General features: G+C 29.0%; 3 protein-coding genes across 6 annotated transcripts; 2 read left to right on the top strand and 1 right to left on the bottom strand.

Moving 5' to 3' along the window:
• The first annotated feature begins 4,287 nt into the window (after positions 1-4,287).
• LOC110617704 (glycosyltransferase BC10) lies at positions 4,288-12,866 on the top strand. Of its 4 annotated transcripts, none has more exons than XM_021760665.2 (11): positions 4,288-4,606; positions 5,874-6,385; positions 9,316-9,414; positions 10,159-10,259; positions 10,396-10,467; positions 10,560-10,650; positions 11,201-11,281; positions 11,926-11,985; positions 12,066-12,188; positions 12,307-12,345; positions 12,444-12,866. In XM_021760665.2, exons 2-11 carry the CDS (start codon positions 6,005-6,007, stop codon positions 12,570-12,572), a joined length of 1,176 nt encoding a protein of 391 aa, XP_021616357.1. In that variant the 5' UTR covers positions 4,288-4,606; positions 5,874-6,004; the 3' UTR covers positions 12,573-12,866. The 4 variants fall into 4 exon arrangements, with proteins under 4 accessions (XP_021616357.1, XP_043813586.1, XP_021616358.1 ...); XM_021760666.2 differs by lacking the exon at positions 4,288-4,606 and adding an exon at positions 4,632-5,080; XM_021760667.2 differs by lacking the exon at positions 4,288-4,606 and adding an exon at positions 5,113-5,322.
• Positions 12,867-13,772: 906 nt separating this feature from the next.
• On the bottom strand, positions 13,773-20,465 carry LOC110616720 (oxysterol-binding protein-related protein 4C). Its single transcript, XM_021759196.2, has 7 exons — positions 20,274-20,465; positions 18,048-18,200; positions 16,626-16,871; positions 16,127-16,223; positions 15,440-15,725; positions 15,119-15,221; positions 13,773-15,020 (listed from the first exon to the last, which is right to left on the bottom strand). The coding sequence occupies exons 1-7, from the start codon at positions 20,274-20,276 to the stop codon at positions 14,766-14,768; spliced, it is 1,143 nt and encodes a 380-aa protein (XP_021614888.1). The 5' UTR covers positions 20,277-20,465; the 3' UTR covers positions 13,773-14,765.
• On the top strand, positions 14,033-14,572 carry LOC110617364. Its single transcript, XM_021760100.1, has one exon. It carries the CDS (start codon positions 14,033-14,035, stop codon positions 14,570-14,572), a length of 540 nt encoding a protein of 179 aa, XP_021615792.1.
• Positions 20,466-24,525: the final 4,060 nt, after the last annotated feature.

The following is a 24,525-nucleotide window of genomic DNA, read 5'->3' as shown; positions in this document are numbered from 1 at the left end:
GAGAGATATAGGATACTTGTCTTCCTTTAGTAAACCTGTACTCAAGAGCTTATTAACTTCTTCCTTAATCAACTGTTGTCTTTCTAGGGCAAATTTCTTTTTCTTTGGCTATACTAGTTTTATTGACTTATCAATAGACAACTTGTGGGTGATTAGGGTTGGGTCTATACCTGTTACATTCTCTGGAGACCAAGAAAGTGGTCATCAAGTTTTAGTAATTTCACTAAATTATCTTTTACTACATTACTCAATACAATTCCAAAGCATACATTTTTATCTGCTTCTAAGAGGACATTTTCTATCGGGTCTGCTGGTTCTAGTTTCGTATGAGAGTCAAGTTTTTCCAATAGATCAATCAGCATCGTTGCTTTCCTAGGACTTTTCTTAGAGTGCCTATGGCATTCTTGTGTCGACTTTTGGCTACCTCGAACAATAGCCAATTCCCTTAGAGCTGATAACTTTAAACACAAAGCACTCATGTTAATTATTATCCCATGGCAGTTTACGACTAGGCGACCAAGTATAAACTATAAGCGAATAGAATATCTACTACCGTGAATTCTGCATATAGCTTCCGCTTGTGCTTCTCATCTCCCAATACAAGTGGCAGATTAAAGGTACCAAATATTGCCATGATTTTGTCCCTTGGTCCCACTAACAGCTAGAAAACTTTACCAAAGATTATTTTTATCTAGACCCAACTTATTAAATATTTCTGAAGTGAGAAGGTTAAGGGAACTAGCTATGTCTACCAAGACTCGCTTCACATCAAATCTGTTCAACCGAACTCTTATAATTAGGGGGTCATTATGCAAAGATTTTGTCACCCTATCTGCTAGCCCGAACTTTATCTCTTGCTTTGTCCATGGTTCTTGCTTTACAGACCACATATCCTTAGGGGTGCACTTGTTCTTGCCTTTACAATCACTAGGGCCACCTATAATCATATGTATAATTCTAACAGGTTCACTATCAATAGTGTTTTTTGGGATTCTTACCTTAGGCTCGAGTCCACTATCCTTTCTGTCTTTTCTGGAAAACTTCCGGAGTGTGCCATCCCTTATCAGTCTTACGATTTCATCTTTTAACTGCCGGTATTCCTCCGTTGTATATCCGTGATCTTGAAAATGATAGTATTTTGTCCTGTATGGTCTGCTGCCTTTATCAGGGTTGAGCTTAGAGGGTCATCTAACCTCTTTGTCATTCTTTATTATCCATATCAAAATATGCATCTGTGAGTCATTTAAGGGAGTATAGTTCTTATACTTATCTCGGTCGTCCCTCCCTTAGGACATGGGATAATTCTCTGATTTCCCTCATAGCCTCACATTTCTGGCTTCTGGGTTTTTTTTTTTTTTTTTTTTTTTTTTACTTTTCCTCTTATCCTCTCTCAGCACCTGGACTTCATCGTCCAATCGAATGTACTTTTGTGCTTTGTTCATTAACTGTTGATTAGTGGTTACTGAATTTTTGATTAACAAATCCATAAACTTTATGTTGGGAGTCCCTTTCTTTAATTCTTCGCATGCTATCTTGTGATTCAATTCTTTAATTTGTATTGCTTCAACATTGAAACGTGAGATAAAACTCTTTAAAGACTCGCCCTCTCCTTATTGGATTTTTCACAGTTTGAGGAGAGTTTTTTAGGAGGTATAGGTAACAAACCTAGAATTAAATAACATGGCAAGTTGTCTAAAATTGTGGACAGAACCTGGACTCAAATGTTGATACTATTTTTGAGCCAAACCTATGAGGGTGGATGGGAAGACTTAGCATAATATGAAATCATTAACATCCTAGAGTTGCATCGTAGTCCGAAAGATTACCAGATGCTCCTAAGTCTTTCATCCCGTCGTACTTGTTCAAACTAGACAGCTTGAACTTTGTGGAAAAAGTTTATGCAAGAATTTCCTCTGACAGGGGTGAGGCGTCGTCCAAGCCATAATCTTCCTCTTGCTCCTTCTAATACCTTTGTATTTCTCAAACTAACTTCTAGTCAATGTCTTTTGGGGCCTCGTTCAATGATTCCTTATCCTCTACTTTAGCCTTTCCTTTGGAGTGCTTGTGAATTGCCTCTATCCAAGTCTTTGGGGTATCGAAGGAAGCTTTCTTCCTTATTCTGGGAGCCATGAATGAGGCCTTCTCCCGAGCTTTATATTGCTTGAGAGTTGCATGCAGCTTTTTTATGTATTGTATCATCTGCTCATTGTTCATATTGTTGAGGTTTGTCTCATTAACTATGGTAGGAGTGTCCGGTCCACTACCAAGAGTGAAGGAGATGATGGCTCCCCAGTTGGTAATGGATTTAGCAACAGCTCATGAGTTTTCAGTCATTTTAAGAGTAAAGTGACAAAAATAGAAAATACTTTGAGTGAAAAAATAAATAGAAAGCTAAGTCGGATTTATTCCAAATGAACAAGGACTCAATGGGATCTCGACAATGAAACCAAATGATGTGCTCGAAAGGATTTGAAGATGATTGGTCACTTTGGAAAAAAAAGGAAAGTGAGGTGGTTGGTGCCTATAAGCAGTCACTTCGACGCTTAAGTCAGTAAATTGTTAGAGAGGGCGAGTCTAAATAGATTGCTTGATATTAAGAAGAGTGTGTAAGAATAAGTATCTTGAACTCTGTATATGCTTTGCTTTTATACTGTAAGAAGATAGAGTTAGTTGGTGAATCTTCTGAAAATATGACTGGTACCGATTAGTGGATAAGAGATTCTACGATTATAGGCGTAATGAGAATCTGTTAGATACTATCATTTAACAGTAAATCATACGTCATGAAAAACTCTACTTGTTCATGAAAATGTGAGTATTCTGTCATTTTGAGTACTGACCATCATGAAAACCGAGTCTTCTTTTTTATAGGTGAGACTCGCGTGACCGAGTGTCACGGTTTATTAGAGTCTTACCACATAATTTCATCATATGGTAATAACTCATAATATATTTTGAGCGAATATTGTGTCATATAAATTAATAAAATAGATAATTAACTTAGCTTATTTTAAATATTTATTTTTTTACACCTTCACTTTGATTTTTCAAAAAATATTACAAAATACATACTATTTTCAACTTAAAGATCTTAAAATTGTTAGATAAATAGACTTATTAAGTTTCCATACATCAAAACCAAGTTTTTTTAAGAGCTATGGGCCAACATAACTAAATTCAAAATTTATTATGAATAATTCACTTTAAAAAGTATATAAATAATTAAAATTATCTTTGTTTTTCTTTTGACTAAATACCAAACTTTAATTTTAATATCTCATTTAAAAATTTATTACTATTATTAAAACTATATAATAGATTATATTACATAAAATAAATAACGAAAATTATAAAATACATTGAAAAATTAATTTATGAAAAACTATTAAACCCAATAAAAGCCATAAAAATATAAAAATAACTAATAAAACTAATAAACAAATTATAAGAGATTTTTTCAATTTATTAATTTCTCAATTACTTTATAGTATAATTTAAATCTTATATCTATAAGAAAATTAAATTTAAATCTTCAATATATTTTTATCATTATTCTTATTTTTATTATATATATCAATATCATTATAATAGTTGCATATTTTTCAAAGACATTTCAAATTTTCTAATATATATATAAAGGTTAAAGTTTGAAAAAAATTTAATTTTTAATTAATGAGAAAATAAAAAAATATGAATTATTTATGGGTTTAATTAATATAAAAGATTTTTTAATTTACTGTTTAATAAATTTAAAATTTAAAATTTTCAAATAATATTTTATTTATTTTATAAATTTTATAAAATTATTATTATCTATTTATAATAACATAATTTATTTATAAATTTAAGTACTAAAATATAATATTAAAATTATTTATTTAAAGAGATTATATGGTTATTATAATATTTATTAAGGAATTTAATATTTTTTTTAACGAAGACGTGGTAGATTCTGAATTTTTTTATTTTTTTTAAAATTATAAGATTTTAAATGAATTATTTTATTTATTCAGAACTTAAATATTTTTTAACTAATTTTTTAAGAGCTTAAAATTTTATTTTGTTAAATTAAAAATATTATTGATTTAACCATCTTGTTTGAGGAAGATGGCGAACTTAAATCACGATCGTAATTTCTCACACGTGGCCTGTGTGGTGGAAGACAAAAATACACGCGCTTCCACTGCGAGTATTGTACAGAATTTTATTAGTAAATCTATGAAGTAAAAAATTAAAAAATTAGTTTTTTTCTTTTTGAAAAATCGCCGGCTGAAATGCTCCAGTTTCTGTTTTGAAGAGCCAATAACGACTCTCTCTCTTTTTCTCTCTCTGTCCCTCTCCCGAGAAGAAGAAGAAGAAGAAGAAGAAGGAAGAGAACCACGACACAACACCTAAACGAATCGTTTAAAAGAATCAACTCATACATATATATATATATATATAAATTTTGTGTCTTTCTCTGTTTCTCCTCTTTGTTCTTTTTCACTTGGATTTTGCCCTAGATCTTGATCCCATTCAAACTTCTCCTTCTGATTCCACTTCGATTCTTAGATTAGATCTTTCATTGCTCAAGAGTACACCAATTAGATTAGATCTGTCTCCTCAGGTATTTGCATCTCACTTCCATTCATTTCCTTCTTTTCTTAGTTTTTCTTCATTTTCAGTTCCCTGATACGAAGAAGGAAAGAAAATTAATGTTTAGATTTCTTGCTTTTTTTTAAGTAATTCTATGCATGCGTCCACCGAGTTACCGCAATGGGTTGTAATGGGTTCATCTCTTTTACGAGTAATTCAATACGGGGGAAGAGAAACTTCTTTTTCTGCTTTTTTCTTGGGAACCAAACAGTAACAAGTGTAGATTGTAGAAGCGTGGAAGTTTCTAAATTTGTGCGGCCAAAGCAGGGTGGTTTTGGTTTGACTATTAACGTAATTGAGTGTGCATTTTGGATTTTGAACGAGTCATTGGTGTTGGGTTTGGATTAAATTGGTTTGACTTTTATTATATATAATTTAGTGGTTGAAGATGGGAATGAACACTTGGTTTTAGTAGTTGGGCAAATTGCGGACTTTGCATCAAAGGGTCGGTTAATCAAACTTGGTCTATTTCTTAAGTTTCTGGATCTTGTTTCATTTGATGTATATATTTTCATGGCTGTTTTATCCTTAATTTGCTTAGAAAAGTCAGATCACCTTTTCCTTTTGCCATGTTTGTTTACTGAGAAAAGGCAAATAGAGGAGGAAACAGAGCCTATGCTTTGAATTTCTTTTTATTTATGTACAAAAATTGAATTGCCGCCTACATAAGCGTGACTTACCATAAAGGTTATTTTAACATCGCAGCGCTTTTTTATCTTTTTCTTCTCTGTTATTTGTTATATTTCTTCTGAGATTCTTCTGCAATGAAGCCACATCTGGATTCTTTCCCTTTTTTTTTTATCCTTTTTCTTTTGGTTGATTTAAGTTTTGTAATTCATAGATGGGGAATTAAGTGCTTTAATTCTTGATTTCATGGGAATTTTCGTTTTGAATGATTTTGTTATTGAGGATCTGATATTTTCCCTCCTTTTATTTGTGTTTAATTGAAGTTGTCTTTTTTATAGTCCGAGTATCAAGCTATTTAACTGGGTGATAGGGTTCAGTAATGTATTATGGAATATGGATATGAATTTGTTAAAAATTTTTTGTAATTCCTGTACTATGGGTCTCCTTTTCTTTCTTTCTTTCGTTCTTTTGTGTGTATGTATGCGTGCTCTCTATCTCTCTCTCTCTTATTGATGATAGTCCATTATTTTGCATATTGATTGCTTGATTGTTGGGATATAAATGGAAGTATTATGCCTTTTTGGTCTTCTGATTGTGTTATCCATTTTCAGGTTTCTCCTGAATAGTCAATTGGAGAATTTTAGCTTGAAAAGTTCTTACTGCTTGTTTGGGAGAGGGTGGACATCAATAATAGCGAAAGACGTGCATGACCTCAAATGAAGTACTGATGTGCTTATAGTAAATGAAGACAGCTCAAACGTGGCATCTAGACATGGGTGATATGCAGATCTTGCCAGGCGCTCGCCACCGCCCTCCTTTGAAGAGGCCAATATGGATTATTGTCTTGGTTTCAATGGTCAGCCTATTTCTAGTGTGTGCTTATGTCTATCCTCCCCAAAGCAGTGCTGCTTGTTATGTTTCTTCTAGCGGCTGCAAGGTTCTTACTCATTGGCTTCCACCAGCTCCTGCAAAAGATTATACGGATGGAGAAATTGCTTCTCAGATTGTGGTTAGGGAAATTTTGAATGCAGCTTATGTTCCATCAAAAAATGCTAAAATTGCCTTCATGTTCTTGAGCCCGGGTTCATTACCTTTTGAGAAGCTATGGGAGAAGTTTTTCCATGTAAGTCCTTATATGCTTAGGCTAATATGCTCACTGTTTCTAGATCGTTTATGCTTGTTCAATTGCTTTGGAAATATATCAATTAGAAGAGAAATAGTTCAAGTTGGCACAAACTTTCAACGTGTGTATTGAGGTTCTGCAAACAATACAGTTTATCTAAGCTCATCTATCCTATTTTTGCTTTTTAATTCAAACAATTCTCTTTTTTTTTTTAGTATTTTGATACATTTATGAAACCTTTTATATATACGTGGGTCTTGACAACTTTTATAATCTTTTGTTTAGGCTTTTTGAGTTTGTATATTCATTTGTTTGGGATGGTGAAAAAGATCTATATATCCGACCCCAACTAGTTTATACGAGTTGGTTGATACACGGGCGCCATTCCTAAAGCATGTTGTACATTATCTTCCCTTGAAACATGATACCCAACCTGTTGAACAAGATAGAAAGAACTTATAATTTACCAAAAGATGTAAATTGATGTATCTTAGGGAATTACCCTTTATTCTTGGGATCTAGTCTATGTATGACTGTTGAGCCCAAGGTGATCAAAGGTGAAAGGTACATTGAAAAGTCATAGGCATAGTTGTGAAAGGCTCAATGCGCACTAAGACACAAAGGAGGTCTGGAGCCATGGTGGTGCAAGGTGCAGGTGCTTGAGCAACACTAGGCGCAAAAAAAAATTCAAAAATTCATTAAAATTCAAGTAATATAAAGCTACAAGCAATAAAGTGAAGTACCAAATATCAAATCTAAAGCTAAATACAATAAAGACCAAACATCAAATCTAAAGCTAAATATAATAAAGTGAGTACCAAATATAAAATAATAATAGTTAAAACATTAATAAGAAGCTCATAAGTTAAAAATAAAGCCAAGTTTTTCCATCACACAATAAAAACCAACTGCTCTTCAATCAATATACTCTTCAATCTTCACAATTCACATTTATCATTTACAATTACAAATTCATAATCAAACACTACATTATAATCTTTATTTGCTAGCTAAACTAGCTATCTATATTCACAATTCACATTTATAATCACAAATTTTTTATAATGCTAGTGCTACTTTCACAATCACAATTTATGCATAATTAACATAAAGTTAAAAAAAAAACAACATTAATGGACAGAAGCAGCAGGTTGGTGGCAAATGATGGAACGATGGACGAGCAGCCATCAACAAAATGAACGTAAAAAAAGGGCAGCAGCATGCTGGCAGCATTTCGGTAGCATAACAGCCACAGATCTCTCCATAGATCTATCCATTGCCTGAAATGCAGAGCAGAAGAAAAAAGCTCACGCATAGGAGCTTGTTACTTAATAAAAAATGTGCTAAAATTTTTTTTCAACAACTAATACAAAGAAATACAATAATCCAATAATTTCATATAAAAATTCCTATCCTTGAAATCATATTATCAAATGTTTACCTTCAATAAGCATGAAAGTAACAAAAATCCAAGGGTGTTAATGATGCAATTCAAAAGAAAAATGCATGAAGTAATAGGCTAGATATTACTTAACCCAGAAAATAAAGTTGAATAGTCTAGAATAGTAATAGGTCATCATCATCCCACTCAAATTCTCTACGTTTTCATCACCACCACAAGATTGATATCCATCAATTTCTTCCACTCCAATTCCATCTAAATCAGCCTCAAGATCTTCAAATTGTGGCTGTGAAGGCTTTTGAACTTGCACTTGACTTGTTAATATAATTTTTAGGTTTGGTTTCTTGTGTTTCACTTGCTTCTCCAACATTAGCCTCTTTTGCATGGAGAAAAGTTGGAAAATCTAGCAGCAGATAGCCCAAAGAATAAAGAACACAAGCTTGAGCAGAAAGATGGAAGATGTAAAATTTAATAAGGCATGTGCCTTTTGCTCCTTGCAAAGTGGCGTGGACTTAAGCTAGGAAAACAGTTGCCTTGGAAAATGTGTCTAGACTGTAAGCGGAGGACCCATATTTTGCTGTACTTTTGCGTTTAGGCCTTTCACTTTTCTGCTTTTGACTCTACTGGTTGAGTGTGGTCACATGCTCGACACAGAGAGAGAAAGCATGATCCAGTAATATTATATACTCTTTGATAAGGGAAAAACATTGTTTATTGATTCTGGTGAACTTTAATCCCTCTTCATGTTGACATGATGAGGGAAATTACAGTATGTAGTTGATTCTGACCAAGAAGTCTCAGTGCCTATGAACTATTAAATTGCTTGATCAATTTTAAAGGACATGAGATGTTATATACTTGGAGCCTTGCATGCTTTATTTAGTACATTTGGCTATTAGGTTCCTCTTTAGAAGTTTTTGTGACTGGGGCAAGTAAAGCTGTGCTTGTTACAGCCTTTGGGGGAGAAAGTAAAAATATGATTAAACTGGATGGAGTTTTCAGTAGTTTCAAGGGTATTTTGTAGACTTGCATTTGAAAGGGAGCATGGATGAGAGTTGAATCTTTTAGTTATCTGAAGGCATATTTAAGAAATAACTGCAAGATCTTCTTCATTTTACTATTTTATTTTTGTTGTGTTTCATCCAGTTTGTCTGTTATTTATTTGTATATGAAGATTTAATGTTTCTTGATAATTGAAGATTTTAGAAGGAAAAATGAAGGGAGCTGTTTGATAATACGCCTATAGGGTTTAATTTTTCTTTGAGAATGATACAGGACCAGTATGATAATGGGGTGGTAGGCTAGTTTGCTTATTCTGTTTTCAGTTCTTGAAGCAATTTTGACTGATGAAGGCTCTGTAATTATTTTAATTACTTCGTAAACCTCTTTCTCTTGTATGTAACATAAACTTCTTTGTGTTGTATGTGCTAAGAAGAGCAGTATAACTTTTTTTGCACGCGGATGAATGCCCTGTAATTATTATTTTTTAACTTGTTCTTAGCTAAAGCTAGTTCATCATTTTGAGCAGGGTCATGAAGGCAGATTCTCTGTTTATGTGCATGCTTCCAAGGACAAGCCAGTTCATGTGAGCCGATACTTTGTCAATCGGGAGATACACAGTCGCCAGGTCAATATATCTGATATCAATTATTAATTTCTACTTATCTTTAAATTATAATATATGTGGTCGTCATTTCCATTTCTCTTTTGATGTTTACCACATAAAAATTAGGGTGTAGAAGAAAAATAAAAATAAAGTAACTTTGATGCCTTTCCTCAGTTTCCCATTGGTTTCTGTGCTTTTAAGAACCTAAAGCATCCTTGAAGAGAGTAGAAATTAGAGAGGAAATAGAGAAAGAAAGGGAAGGAGGAAGAGATGAAGAGGCAAAACACATAGTACGGAGCTATTCCAGCTCTTGTTATATCTTAAGTCCTGCCAAATATCAGCTGGAGATCTAATAACGGCCTCTAAATAATTTTCCTCCAAATGCTAGCTGACTTTTGCTGATTTTTCTTGCTTTCACACCTATTCCTGCATTTCTCATTATTATCTTTTAAACCTATACTTCCTATGTGATATTAAATCATTCATTTATACTTTTCTTTTAATTAAGTCATTGTTGATTTGCTTACTTGATGACCAAGAAAAATTGTAAATTTATTTCTGTAGGCTATGGGGTTGTCAATACTTACTATTACATTAAAAATGCAGCTTAAAACTCCATAGAAATTTGGCAATAGTAACTTCTTTGAAACAAAACCAAATTAAGTATTTGTTTATAAAAATCAAATTTGATTTCCTTCATATTCAATGGGGATGGTGACCACGATCTGATAAGAGACTCATATCTGTTATTAATTATATTCGCAGGTGGTGTGGGGAAAAATTTCAATGGTTGATGCAGAGAGACGGCTTTTGGCAAATGCATTGAAGGATCCTGAAAACCAGCATTTTGTCTTACTTTCTGATAGGTAATCAGATAATAACATCTGATTCTGAAGTGTCTGCAATAATTCAATGTACAAAAATTAAATTAGAAGCAAACACAAGCTCTGATATGACTTCTGCTATCCTTAGCTAATGACTAATTTTTCTTCACCATTGCAGTTGTGTGCCATTGCACAACTTTGATTATGTTTACAACTATCTGATGTACACAAATATAAGCTTTGTTGATTGGTATGTGCCATCAACCTTTATGTTAGTTGTCTGCTATACATAAAATTTTATCTTGTTTGTGCTTGCTTATGCATATTTCTTTTTGTTCTCAGCTTTTATGATCCTGGACCACATGGGAATGGTAGGTATTCAGAGCATATGTTGCCTGAAGTTGAGAAGAAAGACTTCAGAAAGGGTGCGCAGGTATGTTCTCTAATATGATGCAAGGTTGCCAGGTTGTGAATGTGGTTCAAAAAATGTTGTGATTTATTATTATCTCTAAGTTACTTCTGTTACTTCTGTTACTTGGCTACATTTTTCGTGCTAAGCATTTCCCTTTTACAAAGGGGCTAGTAAAAAACAATATGGTAGATTTTCACATTTACTTGAGCATGAAATGCCATTAGAAGGCTATGTACTTGAACATGAATATGAAATGTCTTCAATCCCCATTTTGATATTTATGCATTACTGTTGGCTATATGACACCCTTAAAGCTGGTTCTTGATGTAGGTCTTAAAATTTTAGCTGTCATTGGTGTACAATATGCAGTAACTTATATAAATATGTACGTATGGGCATGTAGTGCATTTATGCTGTATGTGAGTGGGTGAGTGACTTTCTTTGCTGGTGTAACTTCAAAAGGGAGCTCTCTTGGTTTAAGTGTGTGAACATGCATCATCTTAGTTTTGATGTTTGAATGTCTAATCAGCATGTTCTTGTCACAAGCTTTAATTAATGAATTTCTGTGCAGTGGTTCTCAATGAAGCGACAACATGCGGTGATTGTTGTGGCTGATAGTACTTACTATTATAAATTCCGGCAGTTCTGCAAGGTATTTTTTTCCCCCTTGCCAGCTTAATTGTGAAATTGATTTTTGTATTAAGCCATTAAGACTTTATTTTTTAGAGTATGGTTAAAGATCTCTAGTTTTTTTTTAATCTGTGCCATAAGCTTCTTGTTTCTTTTAGGGAAATGGCATCAAAAAGTATAATTTTATGACATAAGGGGATTGGGGAAAATTGTGAAAGATTCTTCCCTAAAATTCTTTTCTTTTGGTATATTATTACATCCTTCCAATGGATAATCTCTTTAGGTTGGCTTGCTTGTTTTGTTTGTGGAATTTCATATATTGGAGGCATAATCTAATCAAGGATTATTCATTCTTTTGCCCTGTATATGATAAAAGAATTGATATTCTGTTTGTTTTTATCAGAGGATTTTCTTTTGTTTGTAACTTCCTTAGTATTACAAAGAGTCCAATATGACTAGTTGACATTAATCTTTTACAAAGGATTTGAAAGCAGCAAAGTATGCATATGGTGTTATTGTAGGATAGTTGGGGGAGACACTATGGTAAAATCTGAAGATTTGAAATAGCATGATTCAGTGTGAAGCATATTTAGACTTAACAGAGGGAAAGTAATAAGTGATGTTTGGATCAAGCAACATTGATGTGGATATTCTTGATTATTGCAGCCTGGTCTGGAAGGGAAAAATTGCATAGCTGATGAACATTATTTACCGACCTTTCTCCACGTGAGTACCTTGCATGATATTCAATTGTCAACTTTACAAGACTTGGGTTTGTGCTTATGAGTGTATTATGATCACTTCAGTTGGCTGATCCTCTTGGAATTGCAAATTGGTCAGTAACACATGTTGATTGGTCTGAGAGAAAATGGCATCCAAAATCTTATAGGGCTCAAGATATTACTTATGAACTTCTGAAGAATATTACGGTATGGTCTTCACTTTTAAGTAGCTGCATCTTGTTATGTTATGTGGCTGCCTTCAGAAAATACTTTAAAATAACTAGTACTTTTGTAATGAGACTTGAATGGTTGTATCTGTTTGCAGTCAATTGACCTTAGTGTGCACGTGACAAGTGACGAAAAGGTACAATTTCAAGAAAGTTCAGCGCGGCTCTTCTATTCCGAAGAATCATTAATTTTTGTTAAATTGTATATTTTGTATTCTTGTCTTGGTTTTTGCAGAGGGAAGTGCAGATACAGCCATGCTTATGGAATGGTATCCAACGACCATGCTACTTATTCGCGAGGAAATTCTACCCAGAAACTATTGATAACCTCTTGCAGCTATTCTCCAACTATACGACAATTTGAGTGAGAGATGTTTTTGACTAAATTCTTTCTGTGGTCGGATGAATAGTTCTCTTCGACCTCCCCCAACTCCACTTGGATTCGATTCTTCCATATATCTTAAAAATTTGTAAATGGTGGTGCATTGCTGAGAAGTGAATGTCGCCTGGCATGGTTCTTGTATTTTGGGGGTAAAAATTGAGATTGTATATTAACTTTTGGCTACTTACCACTTTAAATTCAAATTTCTGAATCATAGTTTCAACAAACAAAAAAAAAGGCTAAATGAATTATAAAGTTCTATTTCATGGGCGAAGGTAAATATTAAGCCTTGTTTGGTTTAGACTATTTTATCCTCCTAGGGATAAGTACTTTATTTTCCTGAATTTTAGAAATTTATTTATCTGTAATCAAATAAGACCTTAATTTTTAATTTTAAATAGAAAGACCCTATGGAGAGAAGGAAGAACCATAGAAAGAAGGGTGATTGACAAGCTGACTGGAAAAATGCTAAGATAATTTATGCAGAAGAAACCATTTAGAGGTAAAGAAGCACAATATCAGTGCTATTTTAGGTCAAAACCAAAGTCTTGAGTAATATCTATAAACCAAATTACAAGCAAAATGGGAATTCTTCCTTCTCTTTCCATTGGTGAAGACTTGTTTAGAGTCTTCCTCTCCAACTCTAAACGTCTCACTCAATGGCCGTATAGGATGAGTTTGTCCATTTTTAGTAGCCCAAAACCCTAACCCCACGGCAAAAGAATCCTTCAAAATGAAGTCAATTAAAAAAGTAAGTCCTCCCTTGAATATGAAAGTAATCTTTTTGGAAGATTGAATCACATATTTGGATGAAAAGGAAAAAAACAGAAGAGAAACGTGTGCCAATTGCTAACCTAATTCTAGTTTATATTATTGAAATAATTGTTTGTGAGACTAGTCGTCCAAAAAATTCTTAATTTAGTTGAAATTATGAAATTAGACCCTTTTTAGTAATATTAGTTATTTTATTAGCTATTAATATGTTATAGTAATAGTTAATTAAAAATTATAAAAAAATAATATTTCATAAAGTAATGGCTAAATTTCCAAATTAATTTTGAACTGATTAAGAGATATATTTGAAAGGTGAGTCTCATCCTTAATAATTGAAGTAAGTATGTGGATGTTAGGACACTAATAAAAAAGTAATTAAAATTAAGTTGCCCATATCTCACTCCTCAATTGCTTTGACCAATAGCTTTCCTTTTCTTGTTTATAGTAGAAAGAGTGAAGTCTGTCACAATTGACAGCAACAAAAGATAACAAATTCAAGTAGTTGACCAATAACTAGACACAAACCTCAATCAAACGCCAACATGTCTCAATTTCCAAGTCCACAATTAGAGTACTAAAACCCCTTTAAATATACATAAAATTACCTCAAATTTCTTCCCAAGCAAGAGAAGAGAAGATAAGAGAGAGAGAGAGAGAGAGAAGAGGAGATGGGTTGCTGTTTCTCTTGCAGATCATCAGCTGAGCTCAACAGCATTAGAGTAGTTCATCTGAATGGTTATGTAGAGGATTTTGAATCTCCTGTTACAGTTAGCCAAATCACAGGCAAATCCTCTGAACATTTCATATGCACAGCACTTCAGCTTCTAACAACAGGGACCAAGCCACTAGACCCACAAACTCAACTTCAACCAGGCCAAATCTACTACTTATTCCCATACTCAACCTTAACAGCTGAAGCTTCTCCTATGGACTTTGCTGCTATTGTAAAGAGACTCAATTCAATAGCAAAATCAAGCAGCTGTCAAGCTAATAACAAGTCTTCAAGAACCATGCCAATCTTGAATTCTCCTGCTACTAGTCCTAACAGATTCATGGACCCACAGGCTGCAAATTGGATCAGAAAATCTAATGGTGGTAGGACTTGGAAGCCAATCCTTGATACTATTAGAGAGAAATCATTCAATCGAAGGAGCGAATCGGAAGTTTTACAACAAGAAATGCAGTTAGAGAACTCTGAATTGAAGTAGATGAATGTGTATAATTCATATTTAGGTGTAGAAAAGATTAGGCTCTAAGTGATATTTTGAATGTAAGGTTTGGGTGTGCTAAGTGTTGAAAGATTGAATAAAATCTTTCTTTAATGTGAATTTTTTTCCATTTATATATAGAGATGATGTCTATAATTTAAGAGCTAAATTATTTGTGTAGTTTAAAAGCTTGTCAAAGAGGAACAACAATGGGAGCTGGTGGGACCCATTTTTGAGTAGGTGAGCAGTCCCAAACACATTCTTTGGTGTAAGATAAGTTGAAATATTTTGGAATCCAAGTTTGTCCTTTTGAATTTCTATCTTTCACAAGCTCTCTCTGTTTTTCCTCAATAGATTTCTTTGCTTCTCTTGCTTTCTCCCAGTTTTTGCTTAGAATCCCTTCACTAACTGAACTCCAAACTGCAGCTGATTCACTTGGCAAAACTCCCTGTTCAATCAAAATCATCTCAAAATCAGGTATTTGATCTCAAACTCACCTTCAGAATATGACCTTGTTAAGAGTAGATTGAGATTTTTGTCAAGTACCTGAGGATCCTTAACAATTGGAGTTTTCAGCCCTGAGATTACTTCTTTTGCATTGTATATAACAGTCTTTTTCCCATTATTCACGTCCTTCATAGTCACAGTGCTGCATTACAAAATTCAAAACGAAAAACTCAGGTCATCATCTGTAAAACCTGTTTCAAATTAACCATAGTGTAAAAAAAAAAAAAAGATGAATAACAATTTTGGAAAAAAAAAAAGAAAAATAGAAAAAAATTATAGAATGGAAAGAGTAATACGTTGGGCCTCAGTGAAAATTCAAAAATGTACTTGTTTATGTGAAATAAGTGAAAATTGATATACCTGTTCCAATGTCCCTCAATCTCATAAAGAGTGTTCAAAGATGATGAGTGGTAGATTCTGCCTTTAATGGAATGGGAACCTCTGCGTCCTAGGAAAGAATTGGATAAATAACATAGCTCAGCTTCAAGACCAGTCTGTTGGCATTGAATCTTAACTTTGCCAACCCAATCTAGACCAGGTGGAAGAAATCTAATCAACAGACTTGGTGAATTCATCACATATGTTTCTCCATGATTTAGGAGTTTAAGCTGCCTTATTCCTTGCACTTCAGCTTCCACTTTAGTCCCTATAATTTTTGGAATTTCCAAAAATCAGCAAAATATTAAACAATGAGAGAAAAGCTGATTATCGGGAATTTATATTTATTGCCTGTTCTATATTCTTAACTCTTCATTTGATGCGATTGATTTCACAAAACGAATTCTAATAAAATCATTTATGATTTCATTTCTTTTAAAATATAAAAATTCTGCAAGTAAAAAATAAAATAAATTATTTCTATTATACAAGAAAATTGATAGAAAATAAATAAATTAAATTGAAATGTTATAAAATCTTTGATTTCAAATAAGGGTAAAAGCTCAATAGCCTTTTTTTAAATGTTAGAAACTGTGTAATAAGAAAATGGGTTTGGTTTATAAATTGTGGAAATAGTGGTGCCTTTGTTATAGTAAGAATTTAAAATACCATAGAATTTAGGAACTGGATTTTGGCACCAAATCATCTCAATGTTTTCTTCCTTATCAGTTGCATGGAGTGCAGTAACTGGTGGGTGATGTGAAACCTGCAAGCCCATGGACCAATAAATTTTAAATAATCTAAACATAATTGCCAAGTTGGATCTTAATTACAAAGGTTAAGAGTTTTTATGTAATGTTTTTTAAGATGAGGGACTTTTATGCAATATTTTTAAAAGCGAGATAATTATAATAATAAATTAAATATAAGAGTTTAGAGTATGAAACTATGTATAAATTAAATTTTTATTTGGTTAACCGGTAATTCAACTAAAAAATTTTAAGATATCACGAAACATTAAATATTTATTTATTTGGTTGTCATTTCTTATTAACTTCTTAATAAATCTAAAACTTGTCCTAATTTAATTAAGTTATTTTCTAAAAATAAATTTTTTGAACCCCAATCCATTTGAATCAAATAAGGAATTAAGTAAAAAAGAAAGTACCTGTTCAAGGAGAACATTGAGGTTTCCCCTAGAGACATGGTGAGTCTCACCAAGAACAGGATTGTAAGGAGCAACGCCAAAGACAGAAGGACGAGCTGTGGAAATGCTCCAAGCAACCATACATATGAATCTGTCTTGAGAGCTCTCTGCAATATTGCACTTGTGCAGCAAATCTTTACCCACACAATACACAGATTCACCAAAACATTGGAGGTGGGACTTTGGAATGTTGAAAAGTGGTGGCAGCTGAACTTGCAAATTTTCAAAAATCTATACAATGTCACCCTTTGCTCTGCCTCATAATGTCTTACCATATATACATTATATGTTGGAAACTGAATTAACTTGATATTAATAAAATACCTAATTATGATTAAGATTTTACTTGTTGGGATTAAAATTATAACTAAAATTTAGCAATAATAATTTTATTAAATGGGTAAATTATATTTTTAGTTTCTGAGTTATATTATAATTAATGGATTAATCTCTTTATTTTTAAAATTCAATACTTAAACCTCTCTATTTTTATTTCGTCCAAATATACTCTCTCTCTATTCATTTCGTCTTTAATTCAATCGTCCAAATATACTGTCTCTCTATTCATTTCGTCTTTAATTCAAATATAAATGGTTAGACAAATCTCTAAATATTATTTTTCTTTCTACAATATTCTTATTACACCATACAACACATATAAAAGAAATTTTTACATTTAAAAATCAAAATCCTCCTTTCTTTCTCACTTTGTAGTTTTTATGTATTAAAATAAGTAAATCCTTAAATTCAAAATCTATAATTTTACATCTAAATTCCTCAATTTTTATATATTAAAATAAATCAGTCCTTAAATTTTAAATCTGTAATTTTCTTAAAATTTTCATCACTTTTAATTTTTTTGTATAAAATAAAACTAAATACATAATATTAGCTCTTTTCTTTTCATATACAAATACAAAACAATTTAAAATTTTCTGTCTTATTGCCATTTCACAAATTTTCTGAATATAAAATTTAAATATTTCTATATACTTAAGTTTTTTAACTTTTATATATTAAAACAGATCAATTTATGAGTTTAAATTTTTTTAATATACATCTATCAATTGGACATTTACTTTTGAGAGAGAATGAGAAAGGAAAAAGAAGAATTTAAATTTTAGATATAAAAATATAAGAATATTGTGAGAAGAAAAAATAATTTTTAAAAATTTATCTAGTTATTTACCTTTGAACTAATAGGGAAAAAATAGATATTAAAAATAAAAGAATTTGAATATTCGATTATAAACGTACAAAAACTAATGTTTTAATTATAGTATAATTCACGTATTAAAATGTAATTTATATTTATTAAAATAATATATTTATTTACACACAAAATAAAGAGTGAAATTAATTTAGATTTTGTACTATACTTGCCTGAAAGTTGGTGAGATCTGATCCTGGTCGTACATTTACAAATAGACTTAAAATCCTACGAACGAGATTAGGAGCCTGATAAACATCAGGGTCTTCGTCTAACGACATAGGCTTCGTAAGCACAAACCGAGTCCCATCCTTGTCTTTCGTAACCTACGACACACAATAACAGAGTACTACGTGTCTTAATGTAAAACGTTTAGATATTTTTAATTATTTAAAATTAAAAAAATTAATAAGTAGTAAATCTAATTGTTATATTTATTATTTTGATTAAACTTAAAGAATTTAAGACTACTGTAATTATATGTTGAAATTCAATTAACAAAATATATTAAACTACATTTATAAATAGATAGAGAAATTAAACTGTCCAATAAAATTTAAAAAAAATTAGGAATAACAGCAATAGTGTAAGAGAAATTACATAATCTTTTTATTTTAAGGAAGATTAATTCATAAAATAATATTTTTTAAGAAAAATAGATAAATGAAAAAAAAAATTTAAGCAGTTCTATTTTTCATATCTATTATGACATTAATACAGGCAATGTCCCACCGTTTCTAGGATGAAAATCCCAGTCACATCCACAGTTTCTGTGATAAAAATAAAATTTATTAATAAATTTATATATAAAAATTTTACCCGATGAAAATGATTTTTTTAAATAATTTTTATTATTGAAAAAAATATTTTTCATTAATTAAAATTTTTAATTATAAAATATATTTTCTATAAAATAAATAAAATTTAAATTAAAATTAAGTAATAGAAAATAAATTATATCATCAAAAATTTTTTGTTACAAAAAATATTTTTTATAAAATATATTTTATGAATATAATTTTTTTCTATAAATAAACATAAATTTAATTAATATAAATTATATTTAATATAATTTTATTTATTACGCAGATGCATATAAAAATTATTATGAAAATGAAAAATAAAAATCACAGTTCCTAAAACTAACATATGTGATATGATGATGTGGACAAGACAGCTGGAATTACTTTTTCTTCTTGATGACGTTACATTTACATTAATATTATACATTTTTTAAACATATATTTATATATTTATGGATTTTATAAAAAAGTTAAAAATAATTTAAATATTACTAATAACACTAAAATTTTACTGACTATAATAAAAAATTTTCATAAACAATAATTTAAATATTACTGTTGAGATTTAATATTTACTTCGTGTAATATAAAAAAAATTATTTGTCATTTTTTTAATTTTAAAAAATATATTAAAATTTTTATGAGATTTTAAAAAAATCTATTAATTAATATTTATATTCTAATATTTAGTCTTTTTATGAAAAACTCATTAATTAATTTTTAATTTTATAAAAATATTTATTAATTAAATCTGTTATTTAATATTTTTTAAAATTAAAATATTAATTAATATTGAATTTTACTCTACCACAAAAACTAGAGTAAAAAACAGTTATCATCCAATGAAAATAGCTCTAACAGTAGACTGTATCTAAAATGCAGCATATCAATTTTTTTTTTAATGGAGATCGCATATTTGGAAAGTAAAATTTAAAATTTTTCATATTTATTTAAATGCATTCGTTATTAAACTAAATCTGTGAGTGTCAGTTTATTTTTTAAATATTTTAAATATTTATCAAATATTTTAATTTAGTTGATTGAACTTAAACTAAACACTCTTAAATAGTAATTTTTATTTTTTTTATTTATTTATTTTCTCTTATAAGTGTCCTTTGGTATAGGATGGATGCTACGGAATCAGTGGTATAAAATTTCACCCTTTTCAGGCACAAAGGCCGGCCCACACCGCACTTGCCCCTACTTTCCCTCCAAACAAAAAAGCAAAGAAAAGAAAAGAAAAGGCAAGAAAATAAAAAACAAAACATGCCAATTACAAAGATTCCCCATTCTCACAATAAACCAGCCAATTATTAAAGATAATAACTAAAAAAGGCCACTTTACGAGAAAAACAAAAAAAAAAAGGAAACGAATCGCCGGAGAACAGCATTTTAAACGCCGGAAAACTGCTACGTGAAACGCATAGAAGAAACGAATATAAACAAACTAATTAAACGATTAATTACAAAAAGTTAACCAAAAATATGATTTCAAAAATTGAAGACAGAAGATTATATACGAAATCGTATGTGTTTATGTAAAAATCCATACATGCGTAGAAGGAAATTAAGAGAGATGGATAGATATATACGTACCATTTTGAAGAAGACAAAGATGAAGAAGAAAGAGGAGGAGGAGGAGGGTTGTTTGGAGAGAGAGAAAGTGGAGAGTGATATTAGCAAAGCTGATTCCGGCGAGAAAATGCGAAGAGATATTGGGTTTATAAAGGGATCGGCAATAATGAGAGGAAGACGATGAGGGTATGGGTTGTGGGATCAATGATACATAACTTCTCCATTGAAACAAAACAAATTTATAAAGCATAGCTTTTCACGTTTTCTTTTTTTTATTAAAAAAAAATATATGCACAGCAATTGCAATAATTGTTTTTCTATAAAAATAATTATTTTTCTTGAATTTGTTAAAATATAATGAATTAGAATTTTCATGTTTTATTGTTTTATTATTCAAGAGTTTACCATTTACTCAAAATAGAATTTATGCTTTATTGTATTTAACATTTTTTGTCAACTTTTTAACCATTAATTTTTAATTATATTCATTTTAAATATATCATATTGTATTAAATATTAAAATATATTTTAAAAAAATTTTTATAAATAAAATAAAATAAAATAAAATTATAATAATTATTTTATATATTACTATCATCTAAAAAAATAAACAATAAAATTATTACACAAAACGACTGTTAAAGTATGATGCGTATTTAATTGATTTGGTTTAAAATCAAATCGAACCGAATAAATTAAAAATTAAAATTATAATATTTATAAAAATTAAATTAAATTGATTTTAAACATAAACCAATTTGAATTGAACCATTCTAATTTGGTTTGACCGGTTAAACTTTTTAATGGACTTCTTTTTTTTTTTTTTTTTTGAATCAACGGACTTCTTATTTTTATTCTAAAATTTAATTGAAATATTTATACCTTAATTATAGTTTAATCTTTTTATATTATCAAAAATAATATACTATTATCATTAATCATTTGGGTTTGATTTTTTAAATTTTTTTTGATAAAAATCGAATCAAATTGAAATAACTGAAAATTTTAAAATTAAAATCCGAACCGAAATGAATAAAAATTTGAACTAAAATTTTAAATTAATTTTTTTAGTTTGAATCAAATATTATTTCCCAAAATATTAAACTACTCTATTAAGTATATTATGGGTAAATTATATTTTATTATCTGAATTTTAATGTAATTAATGAATCGGTCCTATATTTTTAAAACTAAATACTTAAATTTCTATATAATCAATCCGTCCAAATTAAAGGTATTTGCATTCATAATTCCGTTAGTCAACCGATCAAAAGGAGAATAAATATTTAAAATATCTAAAATGCCCTTATGAATACTTAAATCCCTTCCGATATAAGTAAAAAAATTTATATTATATAAACTACACTTTAGTTTTTAAGTTTTAGCATAATTGACGAATTAGTCTTGTATTTTTAAAGCCAGTAGATAATTAAATTTTTTTATAAAATACTATTTACAAAAATTTACAAATCGAAAAATAAAAGTATTGAAGTATTGAATTTTTTAAAATAAATCGAAGAATAAAAGTATTGAAATATTGAATTTTTTAAAATTGTAAGTATTGAAGTATTTTAATGAATGAAAATTGAAGAATAAAAAGTGTTAAAAATTAGATATATAGGGATTTAAATAATAATTTTAAAAATATAGAGACCGATCCATTAATTATGCTAAAAGTAAAAAATTCAAATGTAATTTATCTATTAAAAAAGTAATAAAGATATTTTTATATTTTTAAGGGTTAAAATAGAGAGAGGGATCTCTAATTCGGACAGACCGATTATAAAAGGATTTAAATATTTGATTTTAAAAATATAAAGACCAATTTGTTAATTATACTAAATTTATAAATTAAAATATAATTTACCCTAATAATATTTTTATAATAATATGAAACGTTAATTAAAAAGTATAAAATAAAATTTTAGTTTAATAAAAGTTAAATAAGAAGTAATTAGTAATAAATTTAAATATTATTTTATTTTCATATATCAAAATTAAAAAATTAAATATTTAAATTATTTATGTACAAAAAGTTATTAATAAAGCGATTGTATTTTTGTGTAATGTGTACGGACCTGCTGGCCAGCTCCATTCAGAAGGCTAAGTACGTCATTTGTCTCCTATCTCTACTTTTGAAAAAAATCACAATAATCATTCTATAATTATTTTAGACTTTATAATGTGAAATTAATAAATATTTATTACACCATAAATAAATTAAGATTTTAATTTATTTATGAAAATAATTTATATTTATAAAATATTTTTAAAAAAATTAATTTATTTTTATTATTTAATTTTAATTAAAAAATATATTGATAAATTTATATATAGAAATGTTAATAAAATTTTTAAAGCATAGAAATAATTTTTTTATTTAAAAATAGGAAATTATTTTTTTAAAATGATTTAATTTTTATTTTGATGAGAAAAATATTTTTTATTTATTAATTTTTTAAAATACATGAAATGCTGAAAAATATATAAAATATTTTTTAAAAAATATTTACCATGAAAAAATGGAGCTTAAGTGTTAAATTTTTAACTATAAAAAATAAAAGTATTTAAAATTTATCACTATCAGTTTTATTAAATCCGAAGGAGATTGACTCCATTAAGGAACTAAATGGATAAGCTAGCGATTCAATTGGTAGATCAATATATAGTTCAACCTGGGTTGAGAATGGAATCGAAAAATTAGAAAATGAAATTTTAAAATTTATAAAAATTGAATTGAATTGATTTTAAATTAAAATTGGTTTGAATTAAATTGATTTGATTCAGTTTGATTCAGATCGATTTTATCGGTTGATTTTATATTTTTTATTTTATTTATAATATTTTAAAATTTAATTAAAATATTTTAATTTTAATTATAATCTAATATTTTTATATTTTTAAAAATAATATATTATTATTACTAATTGGTTCTATGCAATTTTATTATTTTTTTAAATTAAAATTAAACTGAATCAAAATAATTAATTTTCTAAAAATAAAAATCAAATTTAATGAAAAAAGTAAAAAAATTAAATTAAAATTTTAAACTAATTAATTTCAGTTTGGATAAAGTATTGTTGACCCTTATTTAGTCATTAAAAATCAATTAAATAAATATATAAATTATTTTTTATTGTATTTTAAATTTAATTTAGTCGGATTGACAATTTTTATTAAATTATTAAATAATATATAATGCGATTAACTGATCTTATATTAATGTAAATAAATAAATAAATTTAACTATTTAAATTTTAGCTCTTTAAAATTAACTAATGAAATAAAGCCTATTTGTAATATCTATAATTTCTTAGAAAGTGAGTTTTCTCTTATCTGATCCCTATTTATTATGTGAAAAATATTTTTAAAAAATAATATTTTTTATATTTTTTAGTATATGAAATATTTAAAAAATATAAATAAACAGATATTTTTTAATTAAAAAGAAAATTAGATATTTTAAAAGAAAATGAGTTCATCATTTTGTTAATTTATTAACATCATTAAACTTTTCATACATTAATCTTATTAACATCATTTAATTTTGAAATTACAACCAAATAATAAAATATAATTCATTTTCCTAAAATCCCGAGTTTATTGAAAAATAATTTTCATCCAAATGTATTCTTTACGAGAGTAAACTTAGCAATATTAAATCAACTTCTTACGAAATATATCATTTTATTTATTTTATATAAATAATACTATATAAAAATTTTCAACATAAAATAGAATCGTGACAATATTTAATAAGTCATTAAGCGGTCTCACTCATAAAAAGGAAAACTTGAATGATTTGTTCCTATTCAAAATTTGAACAACTATTATACTCAAAATAAACCAGGTCGATTTCAGATTGGATAGGCTCGCTCTCTCAAATATCAGGGCGAATTTCTATAAGGATATCACCGATAACCAGTTACAATCCAACAAATTTCCTTTACACTTGCGATCATGAAATGCCCAATCAATTAGGCGGTAAAATTTTTTTATCAACAGACCAGTAAAGATTCTTTATCAATAGACCGACTATATCATCGCCGGATTATTAGAAAATATTATATTTATCTTCATTTTTTTAGAGTATAAAACGAGAACGATAGCAGAAATTAATTTACGTTGCTCTCTCACACCAGTACTTTGAATTCTAAACAATTCCTTATTTTTATTTTGTTCTTTAATTTACTGAATTTAGCGTCAAAGTGATTGCCACACGCCAACTACCTCACTTTCTCTCACTTTCTCTTTGTAAATCTAGCCAATCATA

The sequence above is a fragment of the Manihot esculenta genome, chromosome 6 (genome assembly GCF_001659605.2).
Source record: "Manihot esculenta cultivar AM560-2 chromosome 6, M.esculenta_v8, whole genome shotgun sequence".
In the NCBI taxonomy this organism is placed as follows: Eukaryota; Viridiplantae; Streptophyta; class Magnoliopsida; order Malpighiales; family Euphorbiaceae; genus Manihot; species Manihot esculenta.
The sequence above is the reverse complement of the archived record's forward strand: the minus strand, read 5'-3'. Positions and strand labels throughout refer to the sequence as shown.